At 35.3% G+C, this 22,424-nt stretch overlaps 1 protein-coding gene across 1 annotated transcript; it reads left to right on the top strand.

Moving 5' to 3' along the window:
• Window positions 1-19,672: 19,672 nt before the first annotated feature.
• Window positions 19,673-21,179, top strand: LOC105162260 (CENP-B homolog protein 2-like). Its single transcript, XM_020694075.2, is given in 2 exon segments — window positions 19,673-19,987; window positions 19,990-21,179. Coding segments are annotated over 2 exon segments (1,311 nt in total). The 5' UTR covers window positions 19,673-19,821; the 3' UTR covers window positions 21,135-21,179.
• Window positions 21,180-22,424: the final 1,245 nt, after the last annotated feature.

Raw genomic sequence — 22,424 nt, 5'->3', positions numbered from 1 at the left:
TACCGTCACTCGGCTTTAGTCTAGGGAATGAAATTCGGTGTCGGTTCCAATTCTAGACTAGACACTTATGCTTAATACTTGAGATGGCGTTGTGCTAAATTGCTCGACCTAGGAACCTCTTGTTCCTATTCAACTAATGACTATGGCCACATCTTTATGGAGCGTTAACGCATCTCGAAATGCATTAGAGATACCTCTATGATATTTTGACAGGGGACGATTCTTTTTCTTGGAACTCACCATCCCCGTTATATATTTTGAATGCACTAGACAAGGCTTGTGATGACCATGTCTGAGACACGTTCATCTCTCACACAAAGCTAAGATACAGTTATAGCATGCACGTGACTGTCGTGATTACTCAAATCTAAGCACTACTCCCGTACTACCGGAATCGTAGACTTAAGTCATACCGACCACGCCTCAAGGCTTCCATATTGCAATCCAGGTGAGTCAATTCAGTCGATTTGACATCTAGCCAATCGACCCATTAAGATTGCATAAATATCCCACGTTTGTCTCCGATGAAATACGACACTGATCAAATGAATGCGACTCTTAATGCAAGCCTCCATAGGACACTTCGATAACCATTCTCGAGGTCCTCGACTTGGAACATTTCAGACCCCATCCTAAATAGTTGATTTCATGACTGACATCCAATGAGCAATGCAACTGTTGCAAGGTTGTTTAAGGTGGTATGTCGGCTTTGTTATGATGTTTGAAAGAAATGCAAACATAAATGTAATGAGCACAACAAATGAAATGACCATAGCGAATACTCATTTTATTCACTGAATAATATTACATAAAATCGAGTTAATCTCATAATAGATTACAAGCATGATAATTCAATTGACTTTCAGGTCACCTATTCTAACAAACACAAGTTTAAAATTACAATTAAAAGGATGATCAAAATATGTACAACCAATGCACAAAAAAATAAACCATATTAATAAAGCAGTTAAATTTTAAAAAAAATCAAATTTAATCCAAAATTCAGTCAACAAAAATTAATACTTTTCAGAAAACATGCAGAAATCAGAAAATTCAATTTTCTGAAAAAACCGCAAAAAAATGGCTCAGCTGACCGTAGAGAGCTTACAGCCGCGAGCACACAGCCTACGTGCACCCCGCGCGTGCGTAGACGGCATGCATGCACCCTAAGCCCCTGCCGGTTTGCTCGCGCCGTGTGTGCATTGGCTGGGCTGGGCGCAGGCCCTCGGCTGCACCCGCACCTGGCCACATGCGCACTGTGAGCGGCAATGCTGCTGTAGTTTTTCTTTTTATTTTGCACACATTAAACTGAAAATGAAAATCTAGTATTTACAAAAAAATCTGATTTGTCTCAAATGCTTAAATAATCCAATTAATCAGAAAATTAAACATGTTAATTTCAACACATTAATATGAATAAAATAAGCGATTAAAACATACTTCAAAATTGTTAAAACACGTCAACATGCTCATTCACATAAAATCGATAACCTCTACATCAAATCAGGCTCTAATACCACTTGAAGGACCGCGTTGTACGGCAAGAGAATGGGCTAGCGAAAGCGGTAATGAGAACACATATAACAATTAAAATTAAAGCGTAAAGTAAACGTATCTAAGAGGCGTACCCTTGGAGTTTCAGAGTGTTCGATGTAGTATAAAAATTACACAACAATAAAAATTAATCATACGAGACCATGGTTTGAAGATAAAAAGTAAAAGCATAAATTTAAATTCGAAATTTACCTTTGAAAATTTCGGGCGTTCGATGTAGTATGAAAATTTTAATTAACTTATTTTATGTAAAATAAAATCAAGGCCCAATAAATTTTAATTAAATCTAATTTAATAAATTCATTAAATTGAGTCCACAAGGTATTTAATCCAATTAAATACTCAAGCCCGAATTGTTTCTTATTAATTAATGGAAACCAATTCATTAATTAAATAAAGACAAACCGAATTTAAATTAATTCAATTAATTTAAATTTGGGCTATTCATACAATGGACCCCATGTGTGAGTAATCCAATTACTTATATCTCATGGAATTAATTCCAAATTAATTTCTTGTTCGTTTTAGTGATTTGTGTGTGACTCTTTAGGTTCACTTGTCAACTAGACTTGGGCTAGTTTCATCACTAGTATTAAGTAAATCTAACTTAATAAATATTTCTTGATTAACCCTTAATTAAACAAGAAAGCTCTTCACTAGGGGAGACCGTATAGCAACAGTTTATGACACTAGAGACTAGGTGAATTTTCATGTGAATATTTAGGCTCCTGAGTCCATACGGGCACGGTCCTTCTGTCCACTGTCTCCTGGCTTCGTCTAAGGAATGGAATTTGGTGTTAGTTTCCAATCAGGACTAGACATCTATGCTTAATAAATGAGATCGCATTACGCCAAGTTTCTCAACATAGGAACCTCCTTTTCCTATTCGATCAATGACTATGGCTATAGGTTCATAAAAGGTGAACGCATCCCAAGTGTATAGGAGATACCTCTATCGCATACTGATAAGGGATGGATCTTCTTCTTCGAACTCACCGTCCACAACTACATATTCTGACTACACTGGACAAGACTTATGATGATCATGTCTGCACACAATCCTCTCTTGTGCAGATCCAAGATACAACCATCGTATGTACGTAACTGTCGAGATTCCTCAAGTTTGAGGACTGCTTTCGTACTATCAGAACCGAAATTTCAAGTTATACCGACTAAGCATCCAAGACTTCCATATGATAATCCCCACGAGTCAGTTCAGTCAGTTGACCACCTTGTCAACTAACCCACTGCAATTACATAGACGTCCAACATCTGTCGCCGATGAAATACAACATTCATCTAATGAATGCAATATTATGTTCAAGTCTCAGTAGGACAGTCAATGCCCAGTGTCAAGATCCTCGACTTGGAACATTTTAGACCAACCCTCAAAAGTTGGTTTCATAGCCGCCATCCAATGCGCAACCCAACTACATGGGTTATTAACTGGTCTATGGGCATCTATTGTGATTCAAAGCAGTACTTAATGTAATTTGGTAAGCACAACAAACACATGCGCCACAGACAAATACTTACCATATTCATTGGGACAATATTGCTTAAATGAAGATTGCTTGAATAAATTGGCGGTTTTGATCACCTATTCAAAAAAAATTAACGCGTAATAATAAAAATTAAACTGAGAAAATAAATGAATCCAAGGGGTGGACCCTTGGAGTTCCCGAGCGTTCAATGTACTAAAAATAAAACGAACATGGGGTTGATGTTGAATCACAAAAATAAAAAAAATAAAAGGGTGGAAAATGATACCTTCGTTTTTTCATGATCACTTGAAATGCTCTTCACTTGAGGCTCCAACATAGCAGCCCTCTAATTCATCCATGCTTCACTGGATTCGGGATCTCTACGTTCTCTTTGCTAGAAGAGAAGAAAATTGCATCAAGTGCACAAAGATAGAAAGGGGCGACCAAAGGGCTTTGGTAGAAGGAGGGGATTTTCTTTTTTTTTTTATTTTTTTGTTCCATAATGATGATCATAATTATATTTCAAATAATTATGTTTCATATATATATATCTTGTTTTTTATAATTAAGAATGTCTCTAAATACATTTTTTTATCTATAAGGTATATCTCTTTATTCCAAATAAATAGATCCCCAATAATGGCTAGAATTGCATTTTTTAAAATTGTAATTTGCTAGCCATTTATTTTCTTTCATGAAATTTTCCGTGGGCTCAAAATAATTGGGCTTTGTTGATTTTTACACTTAAAAATACAAGCCCAATGAATTTTTATTTAAATTCAATTTAATAAAGATCCATTTAATTGAGCCTAACTTGTATTTAATCTAATTAAATACATAAGCCCAAATTTTAAGGACAAACTCAATATAAATTAATTCCATTACTTTATTCTTGGGCCTTTCTTCATCCAATGGATCTCTCTCTGTAAGTAAACCAAATACTTGTGGAGTTAATTTCAAATTAATTCTTTGTTCCTTTTCGAAGATTTGTGTGTAACTCTTCAAGTTCACTTTTCAGTTAGACTTGGACTACTGTCTAATACTATTATTAATTATATCTAATTAAATTAATAATTCTTGATTAAGAATCAAGAAAGCCCATCCCCATGGATGGTTGTCTAGTAACGATCCATGGCACAAAATACTAGGTGAATTATCGTTTGAACTGTTAGTCTCTCGAGTGAATTAGGTGTCGGTTTCCATCCTTGACTAGGCGTCTATGCTTAATACTTGAGATCGCGTTACATCAAGTTTCTCAACATAGGAACCTGTTTTTCCTATTCGATCAACGACTCTGGCCACATATTCATAGAGCGTGAACACATCTCCAAGTACAGAGGAGATACCTCTGTCACATGTCGACAGGGAACGGGTCCTCTTCTTCGAACTTACCATCCTCGTTACATACTTTAATTGTATTAGATAAGGCTTATGATGATCCTGTCTGTGACATAGTCACCTCTCGCGTAAATCCAAGATATAGTCATTGTTTGTACGTCACTGCTATGATTCTTCAAGTTTGAGAACTACTCCTGTACTATCGAAGCCAGGGATTCGAGTCATATCGATCAAGCTTCAAGAATGGGCATTGATAGTCCTATGGAGACTTGCACTGAAATTCGCATTCGATTGGTGAGTACTGTGTTTCATGAGTGACAGATGCGGGGAGTCTATGCGATCTTGGTGGGTTGATTGACTTGTTGTCAAATCAACTGAGATGACTCGTGGAGATCGTCATACGGAAGTCTTTGAGGCTTGGTTGGTATGACTTGAATTTTTGACTTTGATAGTATAGGATTAGTCCTTGGACATGAGGAATCACTGCAGTCATGTGCATATGATTACCATATCTTGGATCTGACGAGAGATGATTGTGTCTTCGATGTGGTCATTATAAGCGTTGTCCACTATAGTCAGAGTATGTAGTTTTAGACGGTGGATTTCGAGATAGAATCCGTCCCCTATCAGTATATGATGGATATATCACCTATGCGCTCTGCGATAATTTTACACTCTCTAAGTTAATGGCCATAGCTATAGGTCGAATAGAACATTATTTCCTTTGTCGATCAATAGAGTAAACACATCTCAAGTATTCAGCATAGTTGCCTGGTCCAGGATTGGAACCGACACCCAATTCCATGTCCTAAATTAAGGCCGAAAGATGGTCGATGGAAGGATCGTACTTGTATGGAACTCGTGAGCCTAAAAGTTCACGGCAACATTCACCTAGTCTCTAGTGTCATGGACCGTTGCTAGACGACCACCCATGGTGACGGGCGTTTTCGATTAATAGTTAATTGGATAATTAAATTAGATTTAAATAATTATTGATATTGGACACAATGCCTAAGTCTAGCTGAGGGTGAACCTAAAGAGCCACACATAAATCACTATGGAATTGGTGGAATTAATTTTAGAAAAAATGATTAATTTAATTGGATTAAATTAATTCAAGGAGAATATATAAATGATTGGATCATTTATTTAATAATCCATTTGATGGATGGCTCAAGAATTAACTAATTCTTGGGGCTTAACACCTTTAAATTAATTGGATTAATTTATTAGGTTTGACTTAATTAATTGATTGGATCAATTAATTAGTGTTTGAATTTAAATTTATTTAATTAGATTAAATGAATCTTTGGACTTTGTTAAGCTAAAATTAATTTAATTAATTAATGAACTTTGGTTGGGCTTGATTCAATTTGATTATATTAAGCTTAGTGCATACTTGAAGTCCAAGCCCATTTGAGGGAGGTTCGAGCAACATCAGAAGAGTTAAAACTCCTCATCATGATGTGCATTATGGAGTAATTATTTCATCATGGTTGGAGTATATGCATGTGTGTGTATAGATTGTCTTGGAGACATATTTGGTAGTTATTGAATTTCGAATTAAATTGTATGTAATATATAAAATTACACATATATCCAAAATAATCTATGACAAAAGTCACAAAATTTTGCTCCATTTTCTCTCTCAAAAATACTCTCCTTTTTGTTCTATATTGAATTTTATTCAAGTTAAAACATAAAACAATCCAAAGTACGAATCAATAGTGTTTGTTTGGAGTTTTTTTTCTTCCTGTTCTTGGTTCTATCTAACAATAGAAAAAGAACTATATTTATTACTTAGTGTGGTGTGCACAAATTAGAGGGGATTCTATGCATATCACTGCTCATCTATGAAACAAAAGGTAAAGTTACATGTTGTATTTTTATGCTTTTGTTTCATCCTTTAGCGACAAGTCTAGCATGCTTATATATTTGTTATTACGCTTTTGACAAGCATCGAACGCCTGGATGTTTTGGAGGGAACACCCCTTTGAACTGTTTTAAATATTTTTTATTTCACGCTTCCGCCGCGTTCCCGGACCAAACCGATTCTTTCACTACTTACATTTAATGTTGTTTTAATATCAAAACAAATGCCCTCAAATCGAGGTGTTAAACATATGAGTTGTGCATAGGTTGGAAGCTACTGGACTAGCTCTTGAGGGTCGATTTGAAACATTTCAAGTTGAGGACCTCGAGTTAGGGCATTGAGAGTCTTATAGAGACTTGCACTAAGTATTGTAGTGTCGTGTTTGGTTGGGACGAGATGTAAGTTGTCTTTGCAATTTTAGTGAGTTAGTTGGCAAGGTAGTTGACTGACTGAACTGACTAGTGGGAATTATCATTTGGAAGTCTTAGAGGCTTGGTCGGTGTAACTGGAACTCCTTTGTTCAGATAGTATGGGATTAGTCCTTGGACTTGAGGAATCATGCCAGCGTACATACTAAGACTATAACTTATCTAGCGAGCGGTGACTGCATCGCTAGATATAATCATTATAAGGGTTGTCCAGTGTAATCAAAATATGTAGCGAGGATGGTCGATTACAAAAAAGAATTTGTCCCCTGTTAGTATGTGACAACGAGATCTCTTATGTACTCAGAGATTGTTTAGACTCTTTAAGCTTACAGCCGTAGCATTTGGTTGAGTGGGAAGGGGTTTTCTACATCAATTAGTAGAGTAAACACATCTCGAGTATGAAGCAAAGATGTTTAGACGAGGATAGGAACCGACGTCCGATTTCATCCCCTAGACTAAGGTTAGGAGAAGATTGACAGTAGGACTGTACCCGTATGGAACTTGGAGCCTGAATGTTCATGTCACTATTCACTTATCTCTAGTGCTATGGACCATTGCTAGACGGCAACCCATGATAGGGGGTTACTTCTGGTTATAGGTTAATTGAAAATAATTCATTAGATCAATTTAATCAATTGTGTTGGTCGGACGCCCAAATCTAGTTAATGGTGAACCTAAGAGTCACACACAAATCACAAAAAGTGATGAAATTAATTTCGAAAGTGGAAAATTAATTTAATTAGATTAAATTTATTCTTGTAGAGCATAAATGATTGGATCATTTATGATGAATAATTCATTAGATGGATAGTTCAAAATTTAATTAATTAGATTATTGATTTTTGAACTTAGCCTTTTAAATTGATTGAATTAATTTAAAAGAGACTTGAGCTAATTAATTAATGCCTAGGATCTATTAATTAATTAGGAGACGAACTTATCTCATTATTGGATTGAATTCATGTATTAGGTTTGGAAGTCAGAGGCATGTTTCGGGATGGTCAAACCTGGTGTGGACCGGTAAAGATCAGCCGAAATCCGAGTCAATCAAATTAAAAAAAAAAAAAAAAGAGAGAGAGAAGATAGATAATGAATTATGGCAGCAGATATGAGACAAACCTAAACGAGCCGGTGGATGGAAGATTTAGTTTCTAAGAATTCACTATGCACTAAGCCAAACAATTGACAATGGTATGGTTGATTCGTTACTTATTTTTTAATTCTTATTTTTTGTTTTAAATTTTATTTTGTATTAGTTTATATTTTAAATTTTTAACAAAGCTTTTATTAATTTTTTAATTAGTTGAGATTTTAATTTATTTATGTTATAAAACGTGGAGGAATAAATTATAACAAGTTATGTAAGGTTGTTTTACTTGTATTCATTTTATAAATTATTGAATTTCTTGTTAAATTTTATTAGGAAAGTATTGTTGTTGTTAATTGAATTGAATTTACATTGCATTCTTTTGAAATTTCTTATTTGAATGGATGACGTATATTAGCTTAATAATTTATATATAATGTATTAATATTATATATATATATATATATATTTATGTATACAATGTAGTTTGGGTTAATTAATTTTTTTAATTTAATTTAATCGATTGGATTAGTGACACAGTAATTTGATAATTTATCTGGTTGGATTATTGATTCGATTTTCAAAATATTATTTAAAATCAAGTCAAGTTATGGGTCCTCCTGCCAATAACACTGGTGACATACCCTCCCACCAACGGGTTGCTTCATCAACTATGAATATCACCCTCTCGGCCTAACTTCCATAGCAACCATACCATTACTTCAAAGTAATCCTTTTATATCCTTAAGTCACTATCTTACTACCTCTGGATCATGGGATCCATCAAAGGTAGGTACATGAGCCTTTCCAAAGACCTCATATATAGCAGGATGTAGTTCCTAAGTTACACTGTAGTTGAGCTGTAGGTTGGTTCTGATTCTGATTTTTAGTGCAAACCCAATAAATTGTTTCAGTTCACTTTAGTATTTTGAAATTTGAGCTCTCGTGAAGGCTAACAGAGAGCGATTACTGTTGATTTTTATATGGTTTCAATGGAGCTGTATCCTCAAGTTTTTGTATAGTTTTGGGAGAATTAAATCCGGAAAAATACGAGGACTTCCTTGTGGTATTGAAAATGTTCAAAAATATTCTATAAAAAATAAAGTATTAATTACACCCCTTGTGATATAACAAAGATTCAAAAAACCTCTCAAGACCATAGTTGGTGGTACATATGTGTTGACTGTGAATATGAACCTGAAAAGTGCAGTTTTTTGATAATTTTGTCATACTCTCAGATCTAATATCTATAATTTAATAAATCTTAAAATTATATATAAATATCTGTTAATAATATTTTTTTTCTAATGAAATTGTTGAGGAATGGATGTGAAAGAATTATAAAGCCTTCTGAATAACTATAAAATCCTTTGCGTTCTATTCTATTTGTCCTCCTTGCTTTATTTTTGCCATCAAACATTCGTTTAAGCACTTTCTTTAAACAACATTAAACTTTATTTCATGCAAGTATATGCAACTCTATGCTTTGCTTTTATATTTCTGTAAGGAAATAGCATTTTTCGTCCATTTGGTTATGGGATATTTTTTATTAATGGTCACATAAATTATAAAAAAAATTATTTTAATTCTTTCATCATATTTTATTAGTATTTTAATAAAAAAAGTATGTGTAAGTACGTGGCAGTTAAATTTTTCACTATTTTTAGTCATGTGCAAAATACTTTTAGTTCATAAGTTATGGGATTCTCATTTATGGTTCCATAAGTTACAAAAGAATCTCACTTTTTAGTTATTTCATCAGATTTATTAGTATTTTGGATAACAACCACGTGCTTAGCACGTGCCGTTTTTATCAAACTACTAACAATATCTGACGATAACGAAATTTGATGAAAAAATTAAAAGTGAGAATTTTTATAATTTATGGAATTATTAATAAAAATTTTGTAATCAATTGGATGAACCTAACATAAAGAAAAAAAAATGCAATTTGTCCAATTTCTGTTGTACATTTAGTGATGCGTTAAAAAACACATGGGACCAATAGATATGGACTATTTTTTGAAGCTTGGGCCGAAGTGATTGCAAATCCTGAAAAAGGAACCTACAAAAAGCCATTAGCACTCCGATGCCCAAGTTAGTATTGAATTTGAGATTGAACAAAGTCAAAAAGTAAATAAATGCGATTGAAAATTGGGATATGGTGAATAATATGCATGAAGAAGTACAAGAGCACGTTATAATTTACTTGTAGAGTGCTTAAAGAGGATTTAGAGAATGCACAGAGAGTAAGAGAGGTGTAAGGGACATGAGGGGTGTCGTCGAAAGTGTGAGAAAGGTGTCAGGACAGTGTCCCCGGTATGGAGGAGTAAACCTGTATTTTACGGGGTATCCCCTATAGGATTGCGAGGGACGGCCCGGGAACGCGGTAGCAGAAGCGGTGAAATAAAATGGGGGAATAACGAAAAATTAAAAATAAAATTAAACGAATCCAAGGGGTGTGCCCTGGAGTTTTCGGGCGCTCGATGTACTTAAATAAAAATCAACATGGGGCTGACGTAAAAACATTGAAACCAAAAATTAAAAGGTGTGAAAAACGATACCTTCGTTATTCACGATAGTTTGAAATGTTCTTCACTTGAGGCTCCAACATAGCAGCCCTCTAATGCGTCCACACCAAATCGAAGTCAGGATCTCTATGTCCTCTTTGCTAGAAGAGAACAACAGAAGAAAATTACACCGTAGTGCATAAGAGGGGGCGTAGTCGTGAGCTAGAGAAAGAGAGGAGGGGGAATATTTTTTGTGTGACAATGATTATAATTATTTTTCAAATAATTATACTCAATATATATTCCTTGCTTAATAATTAAGAATGTTTCTAAATACATTCTATTATCTATAATTTATATTATTAATTAAATTAAATTTAATTAATAATTTTTGATTAACTTTTAATCATGAAAGCGCCTAGCAACGATCTGTAACACTAGAGACTAGGTGAATTTTCATGTGGACATTTAGGCTCCCGAGTTCATCTGGGTAAGGTCTTTCCTTCTACCGTCTCTCAGCCTTAGTCTAGGGCATGGAATTAGGTGTCGGTTCCCATCCTGCACTAGGCATCTATGCTTAATACTTGAGATTGAATTACGCTAAGTTTCTCGATATAGGAACCTCCTTTTCCTATTCGATCAACAACAGTGGCCACAGATTCAGAAAGCGTGAAGGAATCTCCAAGTGCATAGGTGATACCTCTGTCACATATTGACAGGGGATAGATTGTCTTCTTGGAACTCACTTGTCCTCGCTATTTGCTCCGACTGCACTGGACAAGGCTTATGACACAAACACTTAACACTAAAAAAAAATTAACAATTTAACACTAACTCTAAACATTAAGCTGAAGTTGGATTCCTGAAGCTTAAATTCCAGAAACAGAAGCTGGAAATGTAGAAACAAACTGAACAAAAACACTAAACAAAATTGACAAAAACATAAAACTGGATTCCATTAGAACAGATTGCAAACCTCATCCAGTATTCAGAGCCATATTACAAGTTTTTAATGAAATTCATATCTATAAAAGGAATAGGGCATTGAGTGCCATATTACAGATAAGTTTTACCATATTACTAGTAAAATCCACATTTACAAAAGAACAGGCCATTTAACAAAAAATATGGCATTTGTTGCAGCCATTTGTTGCTTGTTTATTTTTTTTAAGATGTTACGGCAAATTGACCCTCCATACTTTTCCATTCCCTCTCTTTTCACTTGCAACCTAGACATCAATCTTGTTCTGATCCACTCAAACATACTTATAATTGGTTTGTCCCTTGCCTCAAGTATATAAGTATTAAAGCTTTCACATAAGTTATTCACCAAAATATCACATTTGCTTTGAACTGGAAAATGTGATATTGCCCAATGTGTGGATTTATCTTTCTTAGCCATTGAGAAACTGTTTCCACTTCAACTTTGATTTTTGGATGAAGTTCTTCAATTTTTTTCGTAAAACCTTCAAATTCCCTTTTGTTAGCAGTTGAGGCTACTTTGCAGAAGTACTCTTTCAATTCAACAAATTTGAATTTCACTTTGAAATTTTTATACATGTGTCTCAAACAAAATCTGTGATCAGCGTCCAACACTAAGTCTTTTAAGGCCTCAACAAGACCTTTCTAATTATCAAAAATGAAAGACCATTTACGAGTGTTCATCCCCCCTATGTATTCAAAAGCTCACCAACAAACTAACCCCAAGTATCCCTGTTTTCTACCTGTGTAATACCCATTGCAAATTGGGAACATATTGTTATTCCCATCCCTTCCCCACAACCACAAGCAACTGACCCTTTTAAACTGTTTTCAAAAAGCAGCCATCAAGGACTATGATTGGCCTACACCCTTCCATAAACCATTTTATTAATGCATGGAGATTGAAATACATTATGTCAAAAACTGGAAGACCAGAATTTTGCAGTTTTTTAAGTATGAGCTTAGATCTTGGATTATATTGTCTGACAGTTTCACAATAATCCAACAATAGTTCATATTGCTTTGCATCATCCCTCGTTATTCTCTCTAATGGTTCTTTTTTGGCCTTCATCACCTTAAATCTACTGACATCCACACTGTATTTTAAGAGAATTCTATTTTTCAGTTGTTGAACAGGAATTATATGATTATCTCTTATTGCATTATCAATTGTTGTTGCAAGATATGATGCATTGGCAAGCCTATTTTCATATGTTCTTGAACATGTATGCTTGCCTACATTGTTTTAATTTGGAATGTAGGTCCACCCTGTATTAGTGAGGCATGGATCCTCCATTCACAACTTTCTGCTTTTTGCAGTCACTCTTGCAACTTCATTTCTTAAGAACTCAACATCTACCCCATTCCTTATTCACCAGTCCTTAAAGCCACCATAAACTATGCAGCATTTAGGAATTTCATCCCAACTACCAGATTAAAATTTTTCATTGAAGAAAATTCGTTAAAAACAGGATGCTTTTCAGTTTCAGTTTCTTCACTACCTTTCAAGTTAACCAAATCATCTTCATTCCCATCTCACTAGCCATTCATGTTCTCTAAATTCAGTTTCAAATCTTTCAGGCAACTTTTAGTTCTTTTTTTCTTTTATCACCCTTTTCAATTTCATTTATTAAATCTTTTTTACTTAGGTCTTTTGACAGGAAAATGCCATCATCAGATTCACATTCAATGACTTCTAAAACCACATTAGGGGCCTTACTATCACTCTCCTAACTACTTCACATAGTCCTTATTAGATGAATCATCAAATTATAATGAATGACTCATTCAAAAACCTTTCATACATCTTTCTTTTCCCCTTTTCAGTCATGTTTTCAGAATTTTTTTGAACTGGAATTTCAATGAAATCCTCGATTGAATTTTTAGCACTTTGCAGAATTAGAATTTAAGTCAAATGTTTAGATAGATTTTCAACATTTTCTTGAACTATAATTTCATTCAAATTCTTACTTGGTTTTTTAGCATTTTCTTGAATTGGAATTTCAGTGAAATTTCGGATGGTTTTTCAGCATTATCATGAAATGGAATTTCAGTGAAATTCTCACTTGGATTTTCTGCTAAATAGTTAGCCAAATTATCATCAAACCCCAATGCCTCACTTCCTTGTCCCTCACAGTCAACATCCTCAAACTCAACCCTATCCAATCCCTAACCCTCTATACCCTACCCCTCACAATCTTTCCTCCCATCACTCTTAAACTCAACCCCCCCACCCCCTTCCCTTCACGGTCCTTCCTCCCATCACCCTCAATTTCATTCACATCCAATTCATCATATTCTATCCTTCTAACAAGTATCTAGTCTCTTCTTCCTTCTCGTTTTCAATTGGATTACCCTGACTATCTACGGCTTGAAAAGGTTCAACATCCTCTTCCTCTACATAAATATTTACTGGAACTTCAAAGTTTTATGATAATTTTGTAAGTCAACCAAACAAATAGACATTCTTCTTTAATTTGTTTTATGTACCATTCTAATGGTTGGGTAAGATCTTTATAGTTAAATTTGAACATTGACATTTTCCCCCCACACTGTTGATACATTTCTCCTAATTCGTATAAACCTAGATAATCCATATCCACTTCCTCAAATACTTTCTTATGCCCTTCTGCATAACTAAGTTTAGGATGTTTTACAAATTTTTCACTCCACCAAAAATTTATGTAAGAAAATAATCCATCTGCATATAAAAGAAAATAATCCATCTGCATAACATCTGCATATAAATAAAAGAAAATAGAAAAAAATATTTCTTCAGTAAGAAGGAAAACAACTTTTCAACAACAACAACAAAAAAATATTATTAGATTAGAGGAGAAATCTGCACATTTTAATAACCAAATAGCCAAAAAAGTTGGGACCACATGACAAAAGTCCTAATGCCCCAGGAAAAGGAATAAAGCACACTAATAAAGCATATTAAAGCATACCACAACATATATTTTTCTTTATATTAAAAAAAATAAAATAGAAAATTCAGAATAAAATCTAATTTTTTTTTTCAAAAAATAGAGGTTTAACCACTTTATCTTTTTACAAACAAGTCTTTCCCCTTCATCTAGAAAAGTACTTTAACAAAAAAATAAAAAATTAAAAAATCGAAAGAGAAATTATTAGAATACTTACAAATCATTTTGCTACAATATTCAATCATTTTAACTCTTTTACAACGATGAATTTTCAAGTAATTTGAATGGATTTTGCTTTTAGCTAATGTGCTGCATTGTTTAAATCACATGGGATAATTTTCTATTTAATTTATTGTTATATTATTATGGCCCAAGTGCTTATTAGAAGGCCCAACAACCCAAACCATCAGGACGGCCCACTACCCGACCCTATCCAACTGCCCATACTATTTAAAGTGGTAACCCTAACCCAACATTTCAGTCTCTCATCTTCTTCTCTTTCTTGCGCCGATTCTGTTGTTCTCTCTCTCAAACCTCTGCAAATCTTTTCTCTCATTTACACTGGATTCCACGGGGTTCTTCCTTAGCCAAATCAATGGCTTAAGAAAAGCCACCATGGCTTTTCCTTAAATGGTTCATTTTCATCCCTTTATAAGGACATCCTCTTCTAAACTAAAAGACACACTGATATGAACAAATACTACCTATCTCTCATTCTAAGTTCTCTATGAACTGAATCTTTGAAAGTCTCAGTGACCGTACTGTGATCTTTGTTGTCTGGGAATCAAACTGTTGAGGTGTCTGTGGTAGTGGTGCAACCGTGTGTTGGACTTGTGGGTATGGGGCTTATTGTGACCGTGTACCCTTCTTAGTTCGTGCATCTGGTTGGAATCTGAGCCTATTTCATACTGCAATATTTATCTCATTTGATTCTTTCATTTCTTATTATTTTCTGTAACCATTATATTTTTTGTAATTATTTTGGTTTGAAATTTATTAAGGGGTTTTGTACTCCATATTCCTTTGTAATAATTGAATAGGTATCTTTGATATCCACTCTACAGTGGTATCAGAGCCACGTTTCTGATCCATAAAAGCTCCAGTGGTGGTAAACTCTCTTAAACCCCTCCTTAATTTCTGCGTTTTATTTTCTGTCCTACATTATCTCTCGATCTATTACTGAGGTGTTTATCCCCCTGATTACCCTCCTGGTCGGACCCTTGCGGTCGTCGGGTATTTGGATTGGGTGTTAGGCTGGACAGGCCTTGGTCCTGTGGTTACTTGATCTGATATTATATTTGATCTGTGTGATCTGTACCTTCATGTTCTCTGTCATTAACCACTGATATTACTGTTATCATTCTTATGATATACTGATTCTTGGTCTACTACCTCTAGTATAATTTTTCTGTTGCTTAGTATATTTGTGAATCACTACTGTGACTTGTGAACTTCATCTCTGTCTGATTTGCTTTGATTTACCAATTGTGTGTGTGAATTCTTTTGGGATCTGAACCTGTTTTGATATTTATTCTCTGTTATTGGTGATTATCCTGTCTAAAGTCCGCTGCTAAAACATTTTCCTAAGTTTTGTTAAAAATATTTTCTAAAAGCTTTGAAATTTTTAAATAGCTGGTTACAACTTACAACCTTTTGACAGAAAGGGTGATTTTTTAATTTGGCAACAAAAGATGAAAGACATTTTGACTCAGCAAAAAGTTTTCAAAGCTATAGATGACAGATATACAGAAAACATTTCTGAAGAAAAACAACTTGAAAATGATGAATATGCCTACTCTTCCATTATTCTTAATCTGTCAGATAATGTTTTAAGAAAGGTTGGAAAACAAAATTGTTTGAAAGAATTATGGGAGAAATTAGAAGAGCTTTATACTGAAACTTCTCTACCGAGTAAACTGTTCTTGCTTGAAAAACTTTTTAGATACAAAGTCGATTTATCTAGAAACATTGATGAGAAATTGGATGATTTCACTAAACTGGTTCAAGACATAAAGTTGACTGGTGATAAAAATATTCATGAGTATTCGCCTATTGTGCTATTGAATGTTATACCTAATACTTACTCTGATGTAAAAGCTGCTACTAAATACGATAGGGATATTATGAATCTTGACACTGTTGTGAACGGGTTAAAAAGCAAAGAAATAGACTTAAAAATGAATAGACCTAGTAACAACCAACATGAGGTTAATTCTGTAAGAGGCGTGTCTAAATTTAGAAACTCTAGCTATAGACACAACAGTAGAAGTAAAAGCATAAACAGAAACAACAATAGGAGTAAATCTAGAACCAGGGATAACTCACATAGAGATGATAAAACCAGAGATGGGAGGTGTTATAATTGTGGCTTAAAAGGACAATATATTAAAGATTGCAAAAAATCAAGGAGGGATAATAGAGATAACAATAGTGATGAAAAAGAAAGAGTGAATAATGTTGCAGATGATTCTGGTGAAGTATTTATTGTCTCTGATGTGAATTCTGTGCATTCTATGAATATGCATGAATGGTTGATTGATTCTGGTTGCACTTTCCACATAAGTCATTTTAAAGATATTTTCTTAAAACTTAAACTTGGAAATTCTTGTTCTGTCTCATGGCAAATGAAAAACGATGTGATATTAAAGGCATTGGTGATATCTCTTTGAATTTTAATGATGATAGATTAACTCTTAAAAATGTCAGATATGTTCCTGAACTTAGCCATAATCTTATCTCATGTGCTGCATTAGAAGAGGAAGGATTAGAGGGTATATGGTGAAAGGGTGTTATGGAATTATGAAAGGTTCTCTTGTTGATTTCAAAGCTGAAAAGAAATGTACAGTAAAACCTCTATAAATTAATAATCTTGGGACCATGAAATTTTATTAATTTAGAGAGGTATTAATTTATCGATAAATTAATATTTTATTAATTAAAAGAGAGACTTTTTAAATTCAGCAAATTCAGTACATATGTATTGAAAATAAATGAATTCATATATGTTTCATTGATTATATTCATGCATCAATCAATTCTTTGTAACTAATTAAATATATTCATGTATAATATCAATTCATTGTATACAATTAACTATTATATTCATGAACACATGTATCAATTCATTGAAATTACTTAAATATGCATGTTTACATTAATTCATTGTACTTAAATAACTATTTATAGCTCATTAAATTTATTCATGCATGATGAATGAAACATATACTATATAAACCTCAATATTGAAATAAAATAATTCATAAAATTCAACAATGTCTTCTCATCTAAAAGGCATCGCAAAATCGTCCATGAATGATCAAATGCGTAAAGCATTATGTGAGTATAAGAGAGACCATCCCACATGTACTCAAAAAGATTTACAAGACAACATAAACGACAACAAGGCACCCGGGCCCGATGGATATTCCTCGTGCTTCTTCAAGAAAGCATGGAATGTGGTGGGTGACCAAGTATGCAGTGCCGTTCTGGATTTCTTTAGGAATGGACGGATGCTACGGCAACTGAACCACACCGTCATTGCTCTCGTGCCCAAATCAGAGCATTCCTCTTCCGTTGCCGACTACCGACCGATTTCGTGCTGCAATGTCATATACAAAGCCATCACGAAAATTATATCGGACAGACTTGCACCTGCATTGGAGCACCTAATCGACCATTGCCAATCTGCGTTTATTGGAGGTCGCAACATCACCGACAATATCTTCTTGGCGCAAGAAATGGTGCGGCAGTACTCGAGGAAACGGATTTCACCTCGATGTACTATCAACATCGATCTTCGCTAGGCATATGACTCGGTCTCGTGGACATTTCTCTCCCGAGTACTTCACGGGTATGGTTTTCCCCCTATGTTTATTGCCTGGATAATGGAGTGCGTCTGCACCTCATCATTTTCTGTATCTTTGAATGGTTCCCTACACGGATTCTTCCCGGGGAAGAAAGGCCTACGACAAGGGGACCCGATGTCGCCAGCCCTCTTCCTACTTGGCATGGAATACCTGTCCCGCATGATCAAGAGGAAGACTTGCAACTCAGACTTCAACTTTCACCCGAAGTGTGAAAAGTTGAAAATCACCCACCTCCTCTTTGCTGACGACTTGATGCTTTTCTCTCGAGGAGACCTTCCATCTATCCACATCCTGATGGAATGCCTGAAAGTTTTTAGGGACGCATCCGGCCTTTCCGTTAACACCTCCAAATCATGCATTTTTACGGCAGGCATTCGGAATGAAGAACTTGATGAAATCCTTGCTAGGACATCGTTTGTGAGAGGTGAGATGCCAATCCGATACCTTGGCATTCCATTAGCGGCACAACGACTTTCAGTCAACAACTACTCACCGCTTGTGGACCAAATTGCCAAATGCATTTCGAAGTGGAAGTCGAAATCATTATCTTACGCAGGCCGACTGGAACTCGTCCGTTCGGTTATTCAGGGCGTGGAGTGTTTCTGGCTCCAAGTTTTTCCCCTTCCAGCGGTGGTCATCGAGAAAATTCACCGTCTTTGTAGGAATTTCCTATGGAATTCTAGGAGGGCGCCAGTCGCTTGGGAGGAAATCTGCCATCCCAAGGAAGAAGGGGGACTCGGTATTCGGCACATACAGTCCTGGAACGTGGCTCTACTTGCTCGTGTATTATGGAACATTCACCGCAAGGCAGACACGTTGTGGGTACAGTGGGTCAACGGTGTCTACCTCAGAAATGCATCAATCTGGGACTGGCACCCGAAGAAGGGGGATTCTCCACTCCTTCAACGGCTTGCCGAAATCCGCAACAGGATGATCTCCGAATTTGGGTCTTCAGAGGCAGCGATTGAGCAAATGACGAGATGGTCCACCCTAAAGGGACTCCAGACGTCGAAAGCCTATGAGTACTTCAGGCCAAAACTTGCGAGGCAGCCTTGGAAAGCAGCTATTTGGAAGGCTTTCATCCCGCCGAAGTACTCGTTCATCATGTGGCTTGGTCTGCGCAACAGATTGGCAACACGGGACAGACTCGAGTTCCTCCATGAGGAGGACTTATGTTCACTTTGCATCAACACCAAAGAATCGGCTAAACACCTTTTCTTTGAATGCCCGTTTAGCACCTACGTTTGGTCACATATCCGAGTATGGCTTGGGATCAACCGACGTATGTCCACCTTGCACAGTGCGGTGAAATGGCTCAAGAAGGAGAAAACCGGATCCTCCGTTCATAACAAAGCACGACACCTCGCTTTGTCATGCACAGTCTACACCCTTTGGCGGCATCGTAACGAATTCATTTTTGAGGGCGCAGTACCCAATCCCGAGGGCCTTATTATTTCCGTGAAGATCACTGTCTATAGGGTCCTCTTGTCACTTTTTCCGCACGGTTTAATTGCTCTTTAAACTTTAGTGTGGGTCTTTTGTATCTCTCCGGGTATGCCCGGAGTACCTTGTAAATATTACGGATGAATGAAAACTTACAATTCACCCAAAAAAAAAAAAGATTTACAAGAGTGGGTTGATGAAAAATATGGTTTGAAAGTTAGTCAAGGTACAATATCAAACACTCTCAAGAGATCATCGGAGTACCTTTCAGCCAACTTTGAGAAGGGTGGGGATATTAAGCGACACAAATCGGCGAAATATCCAGATATGGAGAAGGTTCTTTATGAATGGTTTCTTCAGTACCAAGATCGAGTCAACATGACCGGAGAGCTTATTTTGGAGAAAGCAAAGGATATAATGAAGCTTTTGTATCCTGAACACTCTTCTGAACATCAATTTTCTCAAGGTTGGCTTGAAAAATTCAAGGTAAGACATGTATTAAATCATTCCGTCGTTTTGGAGAAAGTGGTTCAGTTGACATGCAGGACATGAAAATGAAACTGGAAGCTATAAGGGAGAAAATAAACCAATTCCCCATGAAGGATGTTTTTAATTTGGATGAAACAGGTTTGTTTTATAGGTTACAAGCTGATCACTCTCTTGCAACCAAGCAACTTGAGGGAAGAAAACAAGACAAAGAGAGGCTTACAGTTGTTATTTGTTGCAACGAGGATGGTTCAGAAAAAATTCCTTTATGGATTATTGGAAAATATGCAAAGCCACGTTGTTTCAAAAATATCAACATGAGCAGCATCAATTGTCATTATCGTGCCAACAAGAGGGCATGGATGACTAGTGTGCTTTTTGATGAATATGTTCGCTGGTTTGATCACAAAATGAATGGCAGAAGAATCTTGTTGATGGTTGACAATTGTCCAGCCCATCCAAAAAATATTGAAGGGTTACAGAATGTTGAGTTGCTTTTTTTGCCACCTAACATGACATCAAAGATCCAACCATGTGATGCAGGAATAATTAGAGCTTTCAAGATGCACTATCGTAGGAGATTTTACAAAAATCTACTGGAAGGTCATGAGTTGGGGCTACCTAATCCTGAAAAGATTAATGTCTTAGATGCTATAAATTTTGCAGTATCCGCTTGGACAACCAATGTTTCTCAAGTGTCAATAGCAAATTGCTTTCGGCACTGCAAAATCCGTTCAGATGAAGAAATCTCAACCGACTCAAGTGAGGCAAACTTTGAAGAAAGCCTACATGAGCTTGAGAATATGGTCAAGGATGTTGGTTATCGCAATAAAATGGATGTCAACAAATTGGTGGACTATCCGGGTGAAAATGATGAATGTTCAATGGTTCAAAGTTTAGAGGAAATTGTTGCTGATTTTATTGAAGATCCAACTAATGATGAAGCTGAAGATGATTCAATACCGTTGGAACCAGTCACGAGAAAGGAGGCCTTGAGCGCGACAACAACTCTTCAAAATTTTTTGTTGCAGTTAGAGAACTCGACACCAGAACTCTTGGCTGCAATTAAAAAAGTTAGGGATGAAATCCAATTAGATTTAAATTTTAAGAAAAATCAAGTAACAATAGATTCATATTTTAGCAAATTACCATAATATTTATAATTGTAATATTTATGAATTATTAATTTAGAGTTTTAATGGGACCTAATATTTATAAAGGAAATTTTTGAAAAATTATTATTTTATTATCTTATCGAATTTGATGATTTTTTACAAAGGCCCAAGTCGGGACCGGAAGATTTTATTATTTTAGAGAGTTTATTAATTTATAGAGTATTAATTTATAGAGGTTTTACTTGTATTTATGTTCAGTTACTTATGATTCTGTGGCTGCATCTGTGAATGTGCATGATAAAACTTTTCTATGGCACAAACGTTTTGTATATATCAGTAAAAAAGGACATGAATTTCTGAACAAATAAGGCATTCTCAGTGATAAGATTGACAAATTGCAATTCTGTGATGAATGTGTTATGGAAAAACAACACCGTGTGCATTTTTCCTGCTGCACCTTTCCCTAACCCCTCTATGTCATCTTACATATTAGATTACGTTCATGCTGATATTTAGGGCCTTTCTAAAGAACCCACCCATGGTGGAAACAGATACTTTCTTTCTATTATTGATAACTTTTCCATAAAAGTATTTGTTTTCTTGTTAAAACATAAATATGAGGTTTTCAAAAAAATTGAAAATTGGAAAAATCTTGTTGAAAACTAAACTGAAAAAAGACTGAAATCACTTCGTACAGACAATGGTCTTGAATTTTGCAATCAAAACTTTACTGATATTTGTGAAAAATTTTGGATTAAATGGCACAGGACAAACCCCTACACCGCTCAACAAAATGGTGTTGTTGAACGCATGAACCGTACCTTGCTTGAAAAATTCAGATGTTTGCTTATTAGCTCTAGATTGCAAAAACCATTTTGGGGTGAAGTTGTTTTAACTGTTGCTTACTTGATTAATTTATCTCCTTCTGTGCCATTATTAGGTAAATCTCCTGAAACTGTTTGGAGTGGTAAGAAACCTGATATCTCTCTTTTACATACCTTTGGTTGCTCTGCTTTTGTTCATCATAATTCTAATAATGTGTTTTTATTGGTTATTCCGAAGGGGTTAAAGGGTATAGGTTGTGGGTTCGTAGCAAACCTGGCTTCAAAGTCATTATTAGTAGAGATGTGATGTTCAATGAAAATGAGATGCCTTGTCTTTCTAAACTAGAAATAGAACAAAAAGATACAACCTTTAATAAGGTGGAGGATAACCAAAAAGGGGGAGATATTTTAGTAGAAGAGAATATTGATGAACAAAACATAGAAGTACCTATAGAAAATGATGAAACTCCCTTAGATAATTATCAACTGGCTCGAGATAGAAGTA

Source organism: Sesamum indicum, linkage group LG6, assembly GCF_026168435.1.
Source record: "Sesamum indicum cultivar Baizhima isolate 11 linkage group LG6, ASM2616843v1, whole genome shotgun sequence".
Taxonomy (NCBI): Eukaryota; Viridiplantae; Streptophyta; class Magnoliopsida; order Lamiales; family Pedaliaceae; genus Sesamum; species Sesamum indicum.
Note: the sequence above shows the minus strand (reverse complement) of the source record. Positions and strands in the feature narration are given on the sequence as shown.